Raw genomic sequence first — 20,506 nt, forward strand, 5'->3', positions numbered from 1 at the left:
ATGACAAGATCCACATTAATGATGCCAAACATAATTTGAAGTCACCGGGAATCTAGACGCAGAGAACAGCAAGCTCTTCGGCCTTTTCCACTGAAAACATTTTTATTTCTCGACAAACAGAACGCCACTATATACAAAGACATAATCCTAATCCAAGCACAATACTACCATAATCTCTGCCACTTGAACTTTTAGATAAACTCCCTCATGGTCCTGAAAATTACAGGCAGCCCCATGACATGCTATTTCTTCTTACACAAATATATCATACAATTCGAATAGAAAAAGATACCATAATTATGGAGATACTAAAAGCAACCACACTTTACACTGAATCCACCCCTTCAACCTGCTGCCGTGCAAGATACCTTTCCCTTCTTTCCTTCTGAAAATTTAAAAGAAAAGGACGTCAGAAGGAAAACATTCTTACATGAGAAGAAAAATGCATCAGAAACCAAATACCGGGAAAACTAAGTATACCCATTCATCTATAACCAGTCCTTCTCCAACAATACGAGGACCCGTGTCTTCTGGAGGCTTCTTCCGTGCCTCAACTGCCGCCTCAGCTTCGGCGAGCTGTCTCTTCAACTTCTCCATTTGCTTCAAAAAAAATATCACGATGCACATGTAGTTTACTACTCGACGAGTAAATGTAATCATTGTAAATGAGAGGTATGAAAAATGTCTGTCACTTCCGCTTACAGAGCAAGGTCGATCAGGGTCCAAGAAAACCACCCGCAGAATTTGCTCTACAGAAACCTGATCCTTCTGTTCATCAAACTGTTCAATAAATATGTCTCAGTGATTAATTCAGATGTCATTTTGACCAAAAAAATGTTGTACTCTTAAAGTGGATGCAGTTTCATATTAAATAAACAAACAAAGAATCAAGCAAAGATGCTTATTACATGTTTATCAATCGCAGAAGGCACCATTAAACATGTCCTAGAGCATAATACTTCTAGAATACTCAACATTGTTTGAATTTTTTGGAAAATTCTTGAACAATTCATGATCTTTCGGATGAGTAATTTAGTACCGTGTTTTAATCATATATGTGTAAGTGAACATGACCTTATAATAATTGTTCTACACTGCATTTTCATTAATTTATTTTTCCAGTTACCTCTTTTTTCAAATTCTAAATAAGTCAATCTTGCCAGACTCCAAATGCTGAAGTTGTAACAATGCATGTCAAAGTAGATGGCTACAAAGGACACGCAATAATGGAGATTACTAGACAATTAAAATAGTGAATACATTTGTAAAGATAGCAACTTAGATCTCTCAATGTCATATAATCATATACTTATTATAAAATTTCTGGACTGCTTTTTTACTTAAATGCAAATATGACTGCAAATTTGAGGCCACACCAATCAATCTGTGTTTGTAGACCTTAAATGGATCGAGCTGTATGCAGTTGAAATTAGCTGAATTATTCAATTTAAGTTGGTTCAAATCAAGTATTTCAATCATTCTTTGGAAAAGAGGAAGAAACAATTCCAATCAGGTTGGAAGAAAGGAATGGACAGACTTACTAGCTCTGGTACATATTCCACAGGCCCATTCACCTTCAGACTAACGATCTTAAACTTAACGTTGCTCTTTTGATCCAGTGGCCTCTCATTATTCTCTGGCTGCTCGACAAACTTGAAAACTGCCACCCAAATATGGAAGTTTATGAGAGTAATAACTTTATGCAGCATGAGCCAATTATTTCATACTCTTATCAAAATTCAGTCAAATCCAGCATGAGGGAAAAAAAGGTTTACCAGTTGCAATGATACTCTCCCCTGGGGAAAGAATCCCTCCAGGAGGACGCATGAAACAGCTCTTTGGTGCAGTTGTTTGAAACTAAAGCCACCGTGATAATCAAAATTTACCCACGAAAATAAAATGTTAATAAGAATACAGAAAAAAAAAAAAGACAACACCATTATAACTTCAGCTGATAATTCGAACAGAAACATGATACTAAATGATCAAAAGACATTGTGCTGATCGCTGTCTATTATTAGTAAGAAGTAAAAAAAAAGAGTAAAAACTAACATAAGACGGAACATAAAACACACCTTAAATGCCACATGTGATTTGCTGGTGTTCTTTATCCTGACTGCACTTCGAACCTGTTTTCCAGGTTCATCTTCAACAAAAATAAAAAGAAAACCATATAAATCATATGGTTAATTCCAGAATACCTTGATATTTGTCACAAAGAAAAACTGCTTCTCGAAAAATCTCCAAGCAGTAGCAGAAACTAACTTGAATCTCACAAGATTTTAGCAAATTTGGTGGCCAGATTAATAGATCATTCAGAAGAGTTTGCTCCATTGGACAGATTTCAAAATCAATTAACACTTGTTTAAAAACACGACATAAACAAGAAGAAAAAGCTGCATAGACTAATCCAAAGTGATGAAAATGTTGATAGTGGTTAATTATACTAGCAATCCTCTAATTGAAGACACTAAAGAACCTTCTATCAAGCATACAGTTTCTGGAGAGAGAAAGTTGAACATCAGAAATTAGACCTAAAAATCTGAATCATTACAGAAACAACCAAAACTAAAGAAAATAGGGTAAGAAGATTTAATCTGAAAACAGGTTACCCTGATATCAAGAAGCTGTTATGTATCCTACTGAATATGAGACGTTCATTGATGCAAACGACGAGAACATGACATAAATTTCTTAACTAGCAAAATGTTATTGAAATAAAAAAATTGATACCCTAGATTTGCTGGTAACTATATCATGAACTGAAGATAATAATCCATCAACAATAGCAAAGATATTTCTAGAACATACTAAAATTCACAGAAGGACACCCAAAATTAGTGTAGATTAAATTACATCTAATAACTCGCATCAAATCATCCTCAGAGTTGTTTTTGGAGGGTGGGTGGGAAAGGTAAAGGCAAGCAGCACCGAGTACAGTCTACTAGAAGTTGAAGTTAATCATCCAATTTAACACCCTTTTTGCCCCAATTCAAACAGTCGTCAGCGAACGAAGTTCCTTTTACGAGAAAGTAGGGCACGAATCAAAAGAAGAAACTTAACCCCTACGCACCCCCAAAAGGCTTTCGAGTCCCGCTAATGAGAAAAAAGATGACTCCTTTCACAAAGTACAACCAAAATCCAAACGGGAGAACGAAAGATCTGACCTTTAAGGACTCGGAATGAACCATCGGGACAAGAACTCACAAGGGAAGTAGAGCTTGGAGGACGGATCCAGCCGTAAGCGGCGCCTGGTTGGCAGCAACGACCAGGCCACCGAGGAGATCGAGCTCGCACCGGGGTTGCGCCTCGCCGCCGGCGCCGCAGCGGCTCCTCGATACACCTGCCCCATCTGGCTCCGCCCCGACGAGCGGGAGTGGCGGTGGTGCGTCAAGCTAAGCGTCGACGATGAGTTCGAGGAGGACGAGCCAGCACCACCTCCGCCTCCTCCCCCACCGCCAAAGAAGCGCAGCCGGAAGATTCCCCACCCCTTCCCATCCTCCTTGCCGTCGGCGATCGCCATCGCGAGCTCTTCCCAAAGCGCCGACGCAACTGGCCTCACTTCATGGAGCAGCGACTCCTGGGTCAACGACGAAGGTCCCGGATGAGGGAAGAGGTGTGGCGTCACCGGGAGGTACGCTTAACAAGCGAGCACTCCGGCTAGGCTAAAGCCTTTGCTTTGCAAACCGCGTGGGGCTTCTTTTGAGCTGTGAGCCGTAGTCGTCCAGAGAGAGAGAGAGAGAGAGAGAGAGAGAGAGAGAGAAGGTGGGATAGGGAAGAAGGATGGAATTAAAGTGCATTTAAGAAAGGAGGGTGGGTTGGATGGTGGCTTCGTTGGAATGGTTTTGGATTCTCTCTCTCTCTCTCTCTCTCTCTCTCTCTCTCTCTCACTCATCCGCTCACTCCCGATTAAGTTTGCCACTCATCTTTCTTTTTTCCTTTTTTCTTTATTCTTAATATTTATTTAGTTAGGCAAATATATATATATATATCTTCAAAATTGATATTTTTCAGTCTATATTTATATATCTTCCTAGCAAAACCTAAAGAAATTCATGTATAATTAATCTTTGTTCACCATGTCACCTTTAATATAAGTCCTAGTTATTATTAGTACCCGGTAACTATATTATGATTGTAGGATATACTAAATAATTATAATTAATGGTGGTTGATGAAGGATGTGAAGGAGAGGAATTTATTTTTGAAGACCATTTACTATTTGGAGGGACATAAGATTTATAATAAATTTTGTAGGGATAAATATATTATTTTCAATTACATTTGGCTCAAGAATTGATGGGTTTGGTTTTAAGTTCGTTCACCGACGGTGACCGGACTCCAGTGATAGGCATCCGAACTCTAGTAGTGGATAGTCATCGGCCTAAATAATAATAATAATAATAATAATAATAATAATAATAAATATAAAACCGTTGACTTGGGAAAGTGATAAGAACGCGTTTACCAGGCGATGGAGGTAAAACGTATGTCGTCGACAAAAGTCAACCTGAGTGGTCCAACCACGAGGTATGGGGTTTGCCACCCAAAAGCATTACTCGTATTACTTGTATTTTACTGGCACGTCAGTATTAATTCTTATAATATAAGCATAAAAAGTGAGAAATTAAGAAAAAATTTCTAATCTTCTTTCCAATTTCATCATATCATCTGATGATTAAGATTCATAATCAAACATTTCCAAGTTAAGTGAGCACTGCCAAACAATGCAAAGTACAATAACGTCAGCTTCCCATCATATTGATGTCACATTTGAGTAACCTTACTTCATTTTCACATGGATTTTATATATAGATTTATAGAGTTGGACATTTACTAGAGAATAGAGAGAACAGTTTTCAGCTTCTAGAGTTCATCATTCCACCAGTAATGGTTAAAAAAATTGCTGCTTATCAATGAAAATGATCTGAAATATCACAAAAAGAAAATGATCTAAGGCAACAGTTCTTTTTTTCTTCCCCTTCTGAATTCATTAATCTTCACATCAGAATAAAACATGACAGATTAAGAGTAAGAAAGATAATAAGAGACTTGGTTTTTAACTAAGTGAGATGTGAATTTTCCTTATGGGTAAAAGAGAGAGTCTTCCAACCATACACAGATCATTCTCCAGCAGAAGGAATGAAGCAACTCATTCATTCATTCATGGAAAAGAAGTCCAAGTTTCTGTCAGCAATATCATTCTCATTTGTAAGCCGGATAGTGAAATCAAAGAAAACAGGGTTTTCTTAGAGAGCGATGGCTGCTTCAAGACAAATTGGCCGGTTTGGATTTATCACACAAGCATCTGAAAGAGCAGTTGCAATCATCAGTAGTTTAGGCTGGTAGAGAAGATAAGATGGGCCTTTTCTTCAAAGATTAGGTACAAGGAAAAGAGAGCTTCCTGTGTCTGGAATTGTCATTCAGTAACAAATGTGAAGATATCCCCCATAAAGTGTTTGACCAATAAGCTTATGGGGAATTGGTCTAGTGCTGGACTGTTCAAGGATGTAGAGAGTGCTCCAACTTGTCACTGATGACCAAACTAAACTTGCTTGTTGATCTCAGAGTTCATATCTGATTTCTTCAAGGACAAAATCATTCTTCAAATAGAGAAAAGAACATTGTTTTCTAGATCTGCAAGAAATCTCTATTTGTAACAGGCATTTCTTTCTTCTCAGCGTGTAGGCAGGCTCATGTCCCTTGTCTTGGATTATATAATATCATCACTCTCCCTTCACACACACAAACACATGGAAAATTTCATGACTCTACTTAAAGGATATTGCAGGAAGGAGAAATTAAGCTCTGATTTCAAGAGTTCTTCTCACTGGCCAATGTCGAGAGAATCATGGGCTTCGCATTGTTTATCTCCTTTGAATTTGTGAGACTGTTAGAGCTGTGGTTGCTATCTTATTGTTGGCACAAAATTTGGGTTATCTGACTCTTTTTTGGAAGTAGAAGTAGCAGTGATCCTCTACCTAGGTTGAATTACTCATTGTCAGATACCTGAAACAACTCAAAGTTTCAGTCATGGAACCTCTCCAAGATGAAGAGGGACAGTAACCACTGGCCAAGCCAACTTCTGTAACTTGTTATTCTAACAAGGACCAGCATATTAGAGTTGTTTCTTCACTGATGAAGCAGCACCTGCAGCATCCTTCGCAGTACTTGTCTGCATGTGTATTCCCTGATAGCACGCAGCTGCTCACTGTGGAGATGTTCATAGCTGATAAATCTTACTGAAACTTGTTATACTTGTTATGGTGGAAATCAAGGAAGAACTCCTGATGCATCATACTGTTTTGATAGAAATGAATCCAACAACATGTATGATCTGTGATATAACTGCTGAAATCCAGTGAACCAGAAGAAAAATAGCACTTCAGTGATTAAGTTCTGCAACCCCCTGAGATCTGCCGAGTTCAAACCTGGAGAGGATCGATCTATAAGGTGTCTACCATGACTAGTCTTTTGAGTTAGCTCATCATAACACTCTGTAGTTAGCTAGCTGCACACTGCAATCTAATCTTCTCGATCCTCGTGTCGATTTGCGTCTCCAAAATGATGGGATTTTGGGAATCATTAGTCCTAAGAACAGAATTCAAGGATGTAAATGATGAGACTTTGATCACTACAAGGTGCTGAACTCACTTGGATCGGAGGAAGACAGGAGGCGGACTCATGAGACCGATGGCTCGGCGGTGCTGGGGCGGAGAAGGGCAGGTCTCTTGCGGTCATTGGAGGACCGGGAGGCGGAACCGAAGGAGGTGGCCTCGTCGTTTGCCGCCGCGGGGGTCAATGCGCGATAGGTCGCCTCCTGTCATCCATTCGTGCATTATTCTTCCCTTTTGTGCAAATGATGTGACATGATGGAAGATTCGGGATGGGTGACTCGATATCAGCAGCAGATTTAGGGTTCAGATTCATATTTGCTCTTTAAAAGCGGAAATTTTATGGGAAGATTGCAGTTTTTGCCAATCAAAATTCAAAAACCTTGCTCTTTTTTCGTAGGTTTGAAGCTAGAAGACACAATTTAATCGAGAGAATTAGTATCTTTCTTCAAGGCTATCGATTAAGATGGGGAAAGGATCAAACTTTTGTCTGAATTGAAGGCCAAATAGTGGACGAAATTAGACATGATGCAGATCACAGATTTAGATATTGAGGAATGGATGTTCTTGAATCATGTTGTCTAAATCGTAGAGAGAGGTGGAAGACGACTGATTTACCTGTGAGACGCCGAGATCGACATTCTCCCGCATCCGCTTCAAGAAGCCACCGCCATTCCCCATCCGACCCGACTCCTCGCCGCTCGACGAGCTGGCCACAGGGGGCGGCGTCATCGACCACGGCACCACCTGGTTCTCCCCCTCGTCGTCGTCGTCGTCCCCCTCGTCCTCGTCCGCGTCCGTATCCTCCTCTCCTTCGTCTCCATCGTCCTCATCCACCTCCCGTTCTTCCCCTTTCCCCTCTCCCCCCTCGTCGTCAACGCCGCATCCTTTCCCCTGGCCTCCGTCGCCGTCCTCCGCGCCATCGGCAGCGGCACACCGCTCGCAGACGGTGACGGTGGGGCCCAGCCTGGCACCTTCCGCCCGCCATGGCGTGGGCGACTGGCAGCTCCGGCAGAGGAGGCATCTGGTGTGGCGTGCCACCAGGAAATTGGCGCCGTGTACCCTGGCATCGCACTCCCAGCACAGGCTCGCCTGGTCCGACTCACACAGCATCCTCGCCGGCCGATCGCACAGCTCGCACTGCTTCACCCCCATCCCTCCCCTTCTCGATAGATCTCCTCTCGGTCCCACCTGCGCCTTCAATTCGTTTCTCCTCTTCCTCGGTTCTTTCTCCTCCGCTTCCTTCTGCCGGTCTTATTATTTCAGTGAGTCAAAAAAGAACCGAAATTACTGATAAAGACTTTACGTGTCACTTTATTTTATCGCCTTGGAGATCCGCTCACCGTCGTAGACTTACTTGCGGCCGCTCTCGGCACCCCTACCACTATAAATTAGATTTTGGAACTCGATTCATCGCCATGGCAGGCGGTGACCTGATTCACAATGGAACACGCACCGGGGTAACTTCGTCATTTAAACTCCACCGGGAACCGATCACGGCCGTCATCCTTCGGCTATTACTCCACGCACGAATCAGGGCGCATTAGCGTGGCGCCCGCCTTCGCCCCTGCCCACGTGATTCAGGACCGCGCCTCCTATACCTGACCGTCCCTTGGGTCCTTTGTTCGCTGCTCCACGTGGAGACATCTGAGTCACCATGCGGGGTCCGCTCCTGTTCAGACTTGGGGGATCAGGTGCGCTCCGCCGACGCGCGCGCTTACCGCTTACCGGCCATCTCCAAAGCCGCCTGTTTCAGCCCACAGAATTGCCTTTTGTTCAAAGCCGGTGGTATCCCACAGAAACGGACGGCGGATATTTGCCGAGGCACGGACGCCTATCTCCAGCCACGAATCGAAGATGCGATCCTCGCAAGATCCGATCCTGTCACACGTGTCGGTCCGCCCTCCTCGGTTCCCTCCGCCGTCCGATCGTAATCGGAGGGCGCGTGGGGAAAGATGTGGCGTCGGAAGTACGGCGACGATGGCGATGGCGATGGCGACGGCGATGAGCTCTTGTTGTGACACGAAAGCATGGGCGTGCGGAGTGAGTACAAAGAGATGAATGGGACGGACGGAGGGCTGAGGAGGAGGGTGAAGGCACGGCTTTGAACCTGGACTGGGAAGAATACCTGGCTGTGGATGGCTCAGAATAAGGATGACGGCGACGGCGCTGAGGAGGTATGTCTTCCGCCGGGGTGTTCCATCTGCATCAGTACCTGCCTCACCCTAATCTCATCATAAATCACGTGGTCTTCATCAGGGAAGAGAAAAGAAGGAGCATTTTTAGTTTGTGTTGTGTGTGGTTGTCTGCGATTTCAGAGAACTTCTCTCCGTGACTGTGCGATGGTCTTCGATAGGCATTATTACAGGTCTATGTTGACTTCTTCAAAACCTTGGTTGAGATTCACCTGTGAATGAATCCGGTGGCATGGAATCGATTCCTATGTGAGCCATGAACATATATTGGCAAGGAGAAAAGCCCACGGAATCGATCCACATGGATGGGAATGCTCAATAGCAGCAAGTTGAACATTTCACGAATGGCTAAGCAGGATCTGACTCTATCTAGTTCTATCCATTTGCTCGTATGACGAACAACATTGCATTGATTGCAGAGTAATTCTAGCAAGAAACAAACAACTTGTTATCATGTATGATTGGTGCAGATGGAGTGTGGAGAACTTGTCTGTTGCAACTCCTAAGTGGATGAGGAGGATGAAGACGCTTCAGGTTCATGTTACCTCCTCGAGGTAGGAGAGACACCAGGCTGTTGCTGCAACATCCCTAGCAGAGTGCCATACACCCAAAGATCTCCTTCTTCTTTTGGCACACATCCTATTCGAGGCAGTGTTTGGTGCGGGGTTGTTCCACACGATTTTGTTTGATTCGTTGGTTGCATGGAAATTGCCAGAACCATGAAGTTGACTTGAGTTTTCTTCGTCCACGACACGCGCAAATTAATGTCATGGAGGTCAAAGTCTCTACTCTTCTACCTCTCAACGTTATCATTCATTCAGGCTCTTTCTTCGTTACTCACAAACAGATCTCATCTCATTGGGAGACAGTGACGGATGCAGCATTGTCAATATCGTAGTCTACAAGTTTGAAGCTGCTGATGGGTCATCAAATGCCTTTCTTATGCCAAAGTCATTCCGTTCATGGCAGTATTTTACAGCCATCCATATTGACTGCAATCAGAAAAAGACTGTAATTGTTCGAGTGTTTATAAGGATCGTCTTGGTTGGAGGAGGACAAATCGAGTGAGAGGCATATCTTCTTCAGCCTCTGCTAGGAATTCAACGAGATGTCCCTCTGCACATACTTGTTGATCAAGTTCTTGAAGAAACGAATAGGTAACTCCATCTACACTGCCAGTTTGCAAGGTCACGCAAGAGACCTTTCCTTGTTGATATCAGACTGATTTGTTCTGTGACAGCAAGAAGAAGAGCTGAAGAAGCAAGCATCGATGGTGTGCCAACACCACTAGATCTTCCTTCACCTTCGGTTTCGCTTGAGAACGAGATAGTGTATGGAGAAGGACTAGTCTCCGCTTTATATGATCTGAACACAATTTTGGCAGCAACAGGGATCTTCAGCAATGAAAACAAACTCGGAGAAGGAGGGTACGGTCCAGTCTACAAGGTAGTTCCTCTTTTCTCGATGATAACTCGATTTGAGCTTGATCATGACACAAGGGGTGCCATGGCTGACCAGGGGAAGCTCCACGACGGCCAAGAGATAGCAGTGAAGAGGCTGTCCAAGAAGTCTGGGCAGGGCTCGAGGGAGTTCAAGAATGAGGTGGAGCTGATATCAAAACTCGAACACAGGAACTTGGTTAGGCTTTTGGGATGCTGCGTTCATGGAGATGAAAAGCTTCTCATCTACGAGTTCATGCCGAACAAGAGCTTGGATGCCTTCCTCTTTGGTCAGTTGATTTGTCGAGGGGCAACACATAATACTACCTCAATTTGATGACTAGAAATGCTTGATCGATGAGCATTTGCATCCGTAGGAAACTAATATTTAGATACTGATCGACATGTTACGTAGATGCATCCAAGAGCAGGCTTTTAGACTGGACCAAGCGTTTCAATATCATCGAAGGGATTGCCCGAGGATTGCTCTACCTGCACCGAGATTGTAGATTGAAGATTATGCATCGAGACTTGAAAGCAAGCAACGTTCTGCTGGACCAGAATTTTAACCCCAAGATATCAGATTTCGGCATGGCACGCATACTCCATGATGACCAGATTCTAGCAAGAACTGATAGAGTAGTTGGAACAATGTAAGTCTGCAAAACCATTCTTGATTACAACCATGTGAAGCAAAGAACACCAATTGATCGTGTGCCGAAAACAGTCTAATTGTCATGATTGAAACTGATGTTACGATCCAAAATACTTATGCGTAGATCAAGCCTTTATAAATCAGTTTAAGATTAGCCTAGTATGTCTCTATGTGACTCTAGTTCCATTGATTCCTATTCAGGCTCGATATTATGTCGGTTCTAATATGCCCAAATTTCTTAATTCCAATCTATCACATCTCCGACTTGAGTTCTTGACTAAAGGGGTGTTACATGAATGCAGTGGCTACATGTCCCCGGAGTACGCAATGGAAGGGCAAATTTCCGAGAAATCTGATGTTTTCAGTTTTGGTGTCCTGCTTTTGGAGGTGGTCAGTGGCAAGAGGAACAACTACTTCCTTGATGAAGATCTAGCTCTGAACCTTCTAGGCTATGTAAGTACATATGCAATTCTTCTCTTCATCTAGTTTTACTTGTTGATCATTGAAATTTATGTGATCGAACTGCACTGGAGAGTGCAGGCTTGGACATTATGGAAGGAGAACAGAGTGGTGGAGTTGATAGATCCATCATTAGGAGACTCGTGGAGCCAAGAGGAAGTGATGAGATGCATCAAACTGGGACTTCTATGTGTGCAAGAACTACCAGTAGATAGGCCAACCATGTCAGTCGTTGTCGCAGTGCTCAATGGTGACATTAATCTTCCCGAGCCGAAGCAGGTTGCATTCTTTGCAGGGAGAAGCCCCACGACGTCCATTTCATCCATGGATGACAGCAAGCGGATATCCTCTCAGGGTGATCTTTCGATCGTCCAGTTGTGAGCTGTTCTTGTGATGCTGGGAAGATGCAGCTGCTCAGTGTTGCATTGTAATCCAATTATATCGCCATTAAGATGTTTGCTGTCACATAGAAGTAGAGGTGTTGCCATATGATGAATGAAGTGGAGGGTGTAAAATCCAAAAACATGTTGAGCCTAAAGATTAATACATGAGTTTTCTTGTTCTACTGTAGTTTTTTTTTTTTTGAAGGAAAAATATTAGATCAAATCATCAAATATTCGAATAGGACGGATGAAGGAGAATTGCCTCTTCCAAAAATACTAGCAAGTTATTGTCTTACGAAGATTGTTGACATGGATGAAGATTCGTTATGTTTTTGAGGATCCAAGGGATTTTAACAGTTTATTGTTAAGTTATTTAGAGTCGAATTTAATATACAGTGTAACATTTCGATTAGTTCTACGGATAAAATTAAGATTGACTTATAAAAATTTGATGAAGATGAGGACACTGTTGGTTTCGATCTTTTTCTGGCGGGCACCTTCATCTTGTATGGAGGTGAGCATGTCACTGCTACAAGTTCACGAACTAAGTTTGATCAGAAGTGGAAGGAGCAATCTAACTATCTCGATTGCCTGCTCAGGTAGATTTAAGCATCGGAGTGGAGACTGTGAGAAGAAGAACATGGCTGGCTCGAAAGGATTTGTGGAAGCTGGGGAGTCTGATCAAGGTTTGGAACTTCCATTGATGAAGTCTGAGGACATACTGTTTGCCACCAACAGCTTCTCTGATTCAAATAAGCTTGAAAAAGGAGGGCTCGGCATAGATTACAAGGTGAAGCATTAGATCGTGATTGTTTAATATGATTTGCATGTTTCGATTGTTTAATATGAATCACACGCAAATGGTAACAGTTGTTTTCACCCTATCTAAAACAAACACATGCATGAAGATCGTGATTGGTATCTAATCATTATTTGTGTCTGTTCATTGTCCTGTTTCTGATTAGCTTTCGTGCTCGCTTTTGTATGATCTAATGTAACACCCTGATCAGTTAATGAAAGAACTGTTCATCAGATGTGTTGCTTGTTACTAAGACAGCATCATGTTCTCAGGGTAAGCTTCCTGGGGGACAAGAAATTGCTGTCAAAAGACTTGTTAGTGGAAGATCCAGGCAAGGTGTAGTAATGGAGTTCAAGACAGGTCGTTCTGATCGCCAAGCTACAGCACAGGAACTTGGTTGCTGCATCCATGGCGAAGAGAAGCTCCTGGTCTATGATGAGTACATGCCCAACAAAAGCTTGGACTCGTTCCTCTTTGGTCTGTTCCTTAAGATGGCTCACTCTCTCGATCATTCTTGACAGATCCAACACAGAAGACAAAGCTTGACTGGGGCAGGCGATTCAGCATAATCAAGGGGATTGCTCGAACACTTCTCTACCTTCACCAGGATTCAAGGCTCAGGATAATTCACCGAGATCTTAAGGAGCTTCTTTTACCGTATAAATAAATGTCAATTTCCGATTCCATTATCATATGAACATCAACATGAGGAGGAAGAGGAAGAGGGAAACAAATCGAATAGTGAGAACTAGCTCATGAATCAAGCGGCGAAGGCATGGTGGTCCATCAGGTCGGGGCTGAGGCGGACCATGAGGACGCAGAACTCCCACTGGCTGAGCGCGCCATCGCCGTCGGAGTCGCCCTCGCGCAGCATGGCGCGGAGGTCGTCGTCCCCCAGGGCGCCCAGGCCCAGCAGCGCGGCGTTGCGCTTGAGGCTGTCGAAGGTGATGAGCCCCCGGCGAGGGTCCATGAGTAGGCGAAAGCCGTTGGAGAGCTCCTCCATGAGGCCTTCCTCGCCCAGCTTCTCCACCATGAGGGGGAGGAAGTCCTCGAACTCCACTGGTTGCCGCCGCGCCGCCATGGGAGATGGATTCAATCGATCGATCGAAAGCACACCGAAGGGCAGAGAAGAAGAGGAAGACGAGGTGGGGGACGATGGCGTCTGGAGATTTGGTGGGGGTGGGAGCATTAAATATAGGAGCTTAGTTATGGATTGGATACCTTCGAGGAAGCTGAGGCCACCGAGAGCGGATGACAGCCGAGTTCAGACACGGAATGAGCTGGGATAAGACGGAGATAGACGAAGACAGGGCGCGATGGGGGAGGAGAACGATGGCGTGATGCCGATGCCGTCGGATTGGCCAATCCATTTCGTGAGATGACGACGCGTGTCCGATCTCCCCAAAAAAGAAAGAAAAATGCGGGTGCGGAAGTGGGTGCGCGTCGTCCGATCGCACCGACTTACCAACCCGGGCGTGTCTCCACCTTGTGCGCCAAGCAACTGTAAGAATCTGGTTGGGCCCACCAAAGGGTCCCAGTTATCCGTGACGTGAGTCATGACGCATGAGTCGATGTGGAACTGACGCTTTGGTGGTATCTGAAACCATACGCTTTCTTTGGCTGGAAGAACGAAGGATGGAACAGGTCAACGTCAACCCAAACAAATGTCCACTCCGGTCAAAAAGGGCAAAAGGAAAATACTCTGATGATTCTGCTGGAAACACAATAGGGATCAAATTTGTATATTATTTGTTTCTCCTTCCTTTTTACTTCCCTTTCTTTTCATATTATTTTCCACTGAGCTACTTTTATTTTATGTTTTTAGATGTTTTAATAGGAACATAAAATTAGACTGTTGTTTCAACAGTTTCTTCTCGGTTAAGCCGATCCAAGTAGGTTTCGGATCGATGCCTTAATGCACAAGCTTTTGACTAGGTAAGCAGTGGTGACAGAGTCAAAAGCCAGCGTGAAACAACAGTCTGATGCACACCGATGGGGACGACAAGACTCTCGCATGAAGCTTCATGATAGATGCTGAGGAATTGATGCACACCGGAGAGAACAGTCATTCAGATCTCCAAAAGAATGCTGGTTTTGGAGGGGGGTTGACTTTCGCGGTCAACTTAGTTCGAAGTCAAAGAATGAATGAAGTGGGAGTTGAATAAGAAGATGTCAGAGACACGGACACAGATAGGTTGATGAGAGATGGAATCTTGTTTTCCCAGGCCGTGTTTTTTGGTCGGTCAAAGCAATTTTTGTTGACTTTTTCAATGCATATGATGATCAATCTGTGAGATTTCGATTCAAAACGTCATCTTATCACCACCACAGGTGAACAGCTGATGCAAACATTTTGATGGCAATCCAATCTACTATTACTATGATTTCCTCCCCAATGGGACTCAAAATTAGAGCTCAGTCAATCAGATCCATCATTTCAGTATGGAAAATATTCTTCGAAATACTTTTCCATTAATTATTCAGAGATCAAAGTGTTTCTTTTTTCTTTATCATGTTCTTCAAAATTCAATTTTCATGTAAATGAAATATTCTACAAAGTAAATTTAGTACCCTTGATCGCGGTAAATGAAATTCTGAAACGGTTTTGATACATCCAAGTTCACAACAATTGCCTGATAATATATCCTAAAAAAATAAAAAATAAAAATCAGTGTGACAAGACAGTTTGCGATGCAAGAGAACATTTTCAGTGCCAAATTTTCAAAAAATTCTCTATTTTCAATTCTCTGATATATTCTTCACGGCCTATTTTACCGATGTAAGTTTTTCGTCGACTTCCTTCTGTAACAACTGAACTTGAAAGAGAGCAAATCAAAAGAAAAAGAAACTAATGAGGAAAAGATGAAACATAATTCTGAAACTTCAGCTAAGCTAAAAGAACAAAATAATAATAATCAGACCTGGTCTTCAAGATTAGTCATGTCTTCTTTTATCTTCGATCAACATGTACCATCTATAATTTATGGCTGTCACAGATCGAGTGCAGCTCTGACCTCAGTTCTGCAGCTCAAAATGAAGCTGCTCTATCTGTTGAGCCATCCCTAAAACATAATCTCCGTTTGCTTCTGTCTGTGGATACAAATGCCATGGATGTGGCTGATGGCTATCATATAAAGGATAATTGGGATACGTTAAATCTGCATAAGCATTGCTCGATTGAGGCGGATAAGATGGTGTTATCGAGAAGTAGTCGGCAGTGCCGGGTGTTGGACAAGATCCATTGAGTTGATCACCAAGATAAGACGAATAAGGGTGCATATGGAGAAGCTCCTCTGAAGGAATTGGGTTATCCATTGCATCCTCAATTAAGGGTTTCAGGTTCATGATTTCTGCAATGTAATCTATAAAATCCATTCTGATTATGATAGAATACCTGCAACAAAGAAAGTGAATATAATTAGGAAAACCAAACTAGAAGCAGAAGCGACAGTAACTATGGAAGACAGGAACATTGATCCAAGATTCTTGCTTGAATGGTTTATTTAGAGCACTCAATGACTCTGTCACAATCAATCAAATTAATGGTATAAATTTTAGATAGAATTCTGTAACATAATCAACCAAATTAATTCTGTATTTACATTCCAGAACTCTGAAACATTATCAATTAAATTTATGAAGTACTGTTTTCCAAGTCTTTCTTGAATTTTCTGTGATACAGATAACAGATCTGCAAGACCTTAAAATAGAAGTAGAGTTTGTCAAAAATTATCAAGCAACTAGTCATTTGCAACTTTGAGAAGTATCACAATAAAATTCTCATCTGGTAAATAAATTCTACCACGACTAGTTTAGTTTTTCCATATATCATGACATGGCCATAAAAAATTCTGCTAGTCAAGTTGTTTTCATACATAATCTGTACTAATTTTATGTTGTTTGTATTACAACTTCCATATTTCACCAATGGATTTATCTTTCTTCTAAGAATATAACATCCCTTGCTTAACCATAGAGTTCTTTATCAAATTATTTAGGTCTACAAAGTATATATTTGTATTACTTATTGATGAAACAAGGTAGGAAAAAAAAACACTTTCAAGCAACAACTATTTATGCAAGAAAATGATAATAATTTTATGATTTATGCTCTTCTATCCTTTTTTTTTTCCTGGTTTTGTTAACTCTGGGGTTAGTGTATCCTAAACTGTTCACTTGTCTAGTTTGTCTGTCTAATTCTTCATCGGTAACCTCAAGTAGATAATGCAATCATTGAAAGTGATTATACCCTCAGGTCATCCCTTCCTATCGAGAAAATTAATTTGATGAAATCAACAATATAATTTTCCAAAACCAAAAAATACAGTGTATAATATGAAATCCAAAATAAGCAGAGCATAGGATGTTCAGAAACTTACTGATGGAACATACATTCAAACAGAAGTATTCAAGTACCTGAACAATGTCACCCTTTTCAGGATGAGATGCTTCAACTGAGGAACAAGCAGAACTAACTCTTTATGATCTCCGTTGCTGAGCACCAGCATTTGGTTTCCCTAATAATCTATGAAGCAACCACAAACTTGAAGAACAGGCAAGGTATGATGCTTCCCATTTAGTATGTCCCATAGCACTCCAGAGGAAAGGCCATAATTCTCTGCATCAGGTCTTATCGAACCAGCTAAAAATCCATTATCAAGTTCTTCATGTTCATGTTCATCTACATTACTAGCATTTAGAGAATGTTTCTCTCCTGTGATAAATGACTCAGCCACAACAGTAGTATAAGAGAACGAATAGATATTTGCAGTGCGTTCATCTTAAGTTTCTTGAGATGGTTCTATGGGTGTAGAATCATCAAGATGACAGCTCAAAGTGCTCGGGAGTGTGAAGTCGGAAAAATAAAAAATTTCATCTAGGATCTCAATATCTTGCGAGATTATAGCCCTACTACCGATGAAGAAAAGTTTAGAGCATACCGCAACAAATAAAAGTAAAAATTGCAGCAAGAAGAGGATTTAACAAACAATCATTGAAAATTTACACAAAGTAAAGCAATCCATACATGTAATTGGCAATAGATAGCATATTAATTCAACATCAAAAGCAACTAAAATTCTGAGAGAAATTAAAAACTTGTCATCGATTACACACATTTTACTACACCAAAAATACTAGAAAACAATACTTCACATCCTTACAGGAACAGATAACTGGACAGTGTTGCTTCCTCAGCAGCACATTGGTGACCATATCAAAGTTACAACATTGTTTCAACTCAAGAACATGTTAGTCTTGATCCGACATCAATGAAATTGCATAGTTCTAACCTAATTTGGTAGGCCCTATCAAAGATGGCCAAAGGGAATCAACCATCGATAATTCATGACCTAATCTACCTCCCATCTCAATCCTTTTTAAGAAGATTAAGGAGACTCGAGAAATTAATAGATTGCAATCGAAAAATTGAAGACTCACTGGACCGTCCACTTGAACTCCAGCAGCCGGAAGACGGTGTTCTCTTGCAGCTTCCCAGAGGAGAGCAAATAGTGCACGTCGCGAGACAGAATCACCTCCAAGGAGTTTATTCCATCCCACATTTGGGACCCAACAAAACTCTGAACTTTAGGCCCCTCATCAGCGCCATGTGCAAAGCCCGGAGGACGAAGGCCTCCTTACTCCGCCATCGCAATCCTCCGTGCGCACCAATGGCAGAACGTTGGAAGAGAGCTCAACCGTTGCAACCATCGCAAATCAAGAAGTAGAAAGAGAAGATTCGGCGGAACAAGAGGCGATTTAGGAGTCCAGCAGAGATGGCGAACCTACGGAGGAATTAGATTCGAATTAAGCTTGGTTACGGTAGGAATCCAGCAATCCAAGGATTGTGGTGCAGATAAGATTGCGTTTAGATTTTGTTTCCTTTTTAGGATTAGATTAGTTAGGATGCGATTGGTTTGTTCTCCCGAGACTTGTCCCGACGTGATGATATAGGAAATTGGATTCCCACCAAAATAGGAATACCAATTTAGTGCTGAAATAAACATAAAATAAAAAATAGTCTATTAAAATAGTATCAATTTAATGATTCAATACAATAAAAATTAGCTGATTGGAACTGTGGATTTTTTTTATCACATAAATTACGAGAACTAAATATAATTTTTTTTATTAAAAAATTAAAAATGTATATTAATATATATTATTTAAGATAATATTTTAAACAAATAAAGTGATGAAGATGAATTTAAAATAAACTATTAATATTTTTATCAGCTAAGTTAACTGATAAGATAATGTGTAGGTTTGGCCTGTAAATTCCTTTACATGGACATGAAGAATGCACCGTTCAGTTGGGTTCATTTGATTACACGAATCTCAAAGTTTTGATTGTACGATCAAAACAATGGAAATTATGGAAAATAGTAATCAGTAATTAATTTAGTCTAATTAATGAGAGCTCTATGTTATGATATTGGAATTATTGGCTTCGCTTTTGAATATGTTATCGAGAAAAGAAAATTACACCAACAAATAGTGGCATTCATTTATATGGGAATCTAAAGGAGTAATTTGGTGAGTTTGTCAATGTATTTGTTCTTCATGAGTGAATTATATGAGATATATTTTGTAGCAACAAAGAGCAATGTGTGGGTGATGGAATATTTCCTTCATTTAACAACATTAATGGTAGAAAAATGCTTAATGAGTGGAGGTCATTTAACACTTCTCTTTCTCAAATAAACTCTTTTTATTTTTTGAAGTAAAAAATTTATGATGGTAAAAAAGTTATTTTTGATATTAGGATAGGATTGAATTTAAAAAAACTTAAATTTTTTTTATAAATGATCATTTTGTACTATTATTATTATGTTCACTCATGACCCTCATGCAAGGATGAGGATCATCATTGTGTCGGCAAACCCTACCGACCCCATCAGACTTCCCATGCAAATAAGAGCTATGAGTGAGATGGGAGGCAACGATCAAGCTTGAATTTAGGGTTACGAGTAGCAACAATAAGCCATCCCACGAGAGCTTCAAGCGATAGTGATGAGAATTGTGTATAGTAGATCCTTATGCATGACCATGAGTGATGACAACGGCTCCCACCTCTTCCTTCCTCGGGCGAGAGTTGTAGATGACAAGTCTAATGATGGTCAAGAATAAAATAATCATTTAAAAAAATATATTTTATGATAATTTTTTAAAATTTAGATAGTTTATGAGAAATTTTCAAAGCTAAGATATTTTTTTAGCACCATAACGGCTGATGAGGGGGATGGAAGGGGATGACTATACTTGAGTTTAGGGTTACGTTTGCACGAGATGTTTGTGAGCAGAATAAATTTGTTTTCATCAGTTTCATTAGTAAAGAAAAGCCGATGCAATAAAATTATTGTTATTATTATTATTATTATTATTGTTGTTGTATGTTGCTCTGAGCTTTCGAGGCAGACAAACTGATGACAACAAGCACAGACGTGACTGCTGCCACATCCGTTTTGTGTTCCTTCCTTCCCCACTCCAAAATCGTGACTCTGCAGACAACGCTCCCAATTCCAATTCCAATTCCACATGAGTTCAAATCATCAGAACAATTAATGCAGTATGGGTTCATTTATTGCATGAGAGATGCTATAATTCTACTTTTATTAAGCCATATTAAATTAAGCCTTTGCTTCGTATAAGTAATTTAATTAGTCTAAATTCTTAATTAAAATATTGTTATTATAAAATCTTATGTCATAAATACGTGCTTATTATTGTAAAAGGGGAAACATCATAACAATATTCCTCATGTGAAAGACCAAATTAGTTAGTTAAGTTTAACTAAACAAAGCATTAATTCATAATTAAGTTCAATTAGAAATTTCATGAGCTTCGTTTTGAATGATTTTTCAAAAAAAAGTCTCAAATTTCCATTCGTCATAATGTCTCTAAAAAAGAGTCACGTATTATTATTCATGTGAAATATTTAATTATAATAACCTAATTTTAATT

The 20,506-nt window shown here is 40.9% G+C and overlaps 5 protein-coding genes across 8 annotated transcripts; 2 read left to right on the forward strand and 3 right to left on the reverse strand.

Annotated features, from left to right (window-relative positions):
- Positions 1-53: 53 nt before the first annotated feature.
- Positions 54-3,821, reverse strand: LOC103979057 (vesicle-associated protein 4-2). 2 transcript variants are annotated; one of them, XM_009395079.3, is made up of 8 exons: positions 3,208-3,821; positions 2,076-2,146; positions 1,776-1,857; positions 1,542-1,660; positions 703-780; positions 481-600; positions 293-385; positions 54-213 (listed from the first exon to the last, which is right to left on the reverse strand). In XM_009395079.3, the coding sequence occupies exons 1-7, from the start codon at positions 3,521-3,523 to the stop codon at positions 326-328; spliced, it is 846 nt and encodes a 281-aa protein (XP_009393354.2). In that variant the 5' UTR covers positions 3,524-3,821; the 3' UTR covers positions 54-213; positions 293-325. The 2 variants fall into 2 exon arrangements, with proteins under 2 accessions (XP_009393354.2, XP_009393353.2); XM_009395078.3 differs by having other exon boundaries at positions 54-385; positions 3,208-3,818.
- Positions 3,822-4,954: 1,133 nt separating this feature from the next.
- LOC135633274 (zinc finger protein CONSTANS-LIKE 2-like) lies at positions 4,955-7,996 on the reverse strand. 2 transcript variants are annotated; one of them, XM_065142572.1, is made up of 3 exons: positions 7,233-7,996; positions 6,655-6,820; positions 4,955-6,591 (listed from the first exon to the last, which is right to left on the reverse strand). In XM_065142572.1, exons 1-2 carry the CDS (start codon positions 7,767-7,769, stop codon positions 6,683-6,685), a joined length of 675 nt encoding a protein of 224 aa, XP_064998644.1. In that variant the 5' UTR covers positions 7,770-7,996; the 3' UTR covers positions 4,955-6,591; positions 6,655-6,682. The 2 variants fall into 2 exon arrangements, with proteins under 2 accessions (XP_064998644.1, XP_064998643.1); XM_065142571.1 differs by having other exon boundaries at positions 4,955-6,557; positions 7,233-7,995.
- A 661-nt stretch (positions 7,997-8,657) lies between these two features.
- LOC103979055 (G-type lectin S-receptor-like serine/threonine-protein kinase At1g11330) lies at positions 8,658-11,927 on the forward strand. 2 transcript variants are annotated; one of them, XM_065142569.1, is made up of 7 exons: positions 8,658-8,791; positions 8,874-9,966; positions 10,050-10,255; positions 10,328-10,538; positions 10,664-10,901; positions 11,206-11,356; positions 11,444-11,927. In XM_065142569.1, the coding sequence occupies exons 2-7, from the start codon at positions 9,918-9,920 to the stop codon at positions 11,741-11,743; spliced, it is 1,155 nt and encodes a 384-aa protein (XP_064998641.1). In that variant the 5' UTR covers positions 8,658-8,791; positions 8,874-9,917; the 3' UTR covers positions 11,744-11,927. The 2 variants fall into 2 exon arrangements, with proteins under 2 accessions (XP_064998641.1, XP_018679128.2); XM_018823583.2 differs by having other exon boundaries at positions 8,702-9,584; positions 9,679-9,966.
- A 458-nt stretch (positions 11,928-12,385) lies between these two features.
- On the forward strand, positions 12,386-13,062 carry LOC135632548 (G-type lectin S-receptor-like serine/threonine-protein kinase At4g03230). The gene is made up of 2 exons (XM_065141160.1): positions 12,386-12,535; positions 12,817-13,062. The coding sequence occupies exons 1-2, from the start codon at positions 12,386-12,388 to the stop codon at positions 13,060-13,062; spliced, it is 396 nt and encodes a 131-aa protein (XP_064997232.1).
- Positions 13,063-13,202: 140 nt separating this feature from the next.
- On the reverse strand, positions 13,203-13,717 carry LOC135633276 (calcium-binding protein KRP1-like). Its single transcript, XM_065142574.1, has one exon. The coding sequence runs from the start codon at positions 13,623-13,625 to the stop codon at positions 13,305-13,307; it is 321 nt and encodes a 106-aa protein (XP_064998646.1). The 5' UTR covers positions 13,626-13,717; the 3' UTR covers positions 13,203-13,304.
- Positions 13,718-20,506: the final 6,789 nt, after the last annotated feature.

Source organism: Musa acuminata, chromosome BXJ3-3 (assembly GCF_036884655.1).
Source record: "Musa acuminata AAA Group cultivar baxijiao chromosome BXJ3-3, Cavendish_Baxijiao_AAA, whole genome shotgun sequence".
In the NCBI taxonomy this organism is placed as follows: Eukaryota; Viridiplantae; Streptophyta; class Magnoliopsida; order Zingiberales; family Musaceae; genus Musa; species Musa acuminata.

Bases quoted from the DNA above. Each gene is read 5' to 3' on its own strand.
- LOC103979057 (XM_009395079.3), bottom strand. From the start codon at position 3,523: ATGGCGATCGCCGACGGCAAGGAGGATGGGAAGGGGTGGGGAATCTTC. The intron at 1,858-2,075 runs GTGTGTTTTATG...CGGTGGCTTTAG, and splicing joins AATCACATGTGGCATTTAAG to TTTCAAACAACTGCACCAAA. The intron at 1,661-1,775 runs GTAAACCTTTTT...TTTGGGTGGCAG, and splicing joins GGAGAGTATCATTGCAACTG to TTTTCAAGTTTGTCGAGCAG.
- LOC135633274 (XM_065142572.1), bottom strand. From the start codon at position 7,769: ATGGGGGTGAAGCAGTGCGAGCTGTGCGATCGGCCGGCGAGGATGCTG. The intron at 6,821-7,232 runs GTAAATCAGTCG...AATGGATGACAG, and splicing joins TCGATCTCGGCGTCTCACAG to GAGGCGACCTATCGCGCATT.
- LOC103979055 (XM_065142569.1), top strand. From the start codon at position 9,918: ATGTCCCTCTGCACATACTTGTTGATCAAGTTCTTGAAGAAACGAATA. The intron at 10,256-10,327 runs GTAGTTCCTCTT...ATGGCTGACCAG, and splicing joins GGTACGGTCCAGTCTACAAG to GGGAAGCTCCACGACGGCCA. The intron at 10,539-10,663 runs GTCAGTTGATTT...CATGTTACGTAG, and splicing joins CTTGGATGCCTTCCTCTTTG to ATGCATCCAAGAGCAGGCTT.
- LOC135632548 (XM_065141160.1), top strand. From the start codon at position 12,386: ATGGCTGGCTCGAAAGGATTTGTGGAAGCTGGGGAGTCTGATCAAGGT. The intron at 12,536-12,816 runs GTGAAGCATTAG...TCATGTTCTCAG, and splicing joins GGCTCGGCATAGATTACAAG to GGTAAGCTTCCTGGGGGACA.
- LOC135633276 (XM_065142574.1), bottom strand. From the start codon at position 13,625: ATGGCGGCGCGGCGGCAACCAGTGGAGTTCGAGGACTTCCTCCCCCTC.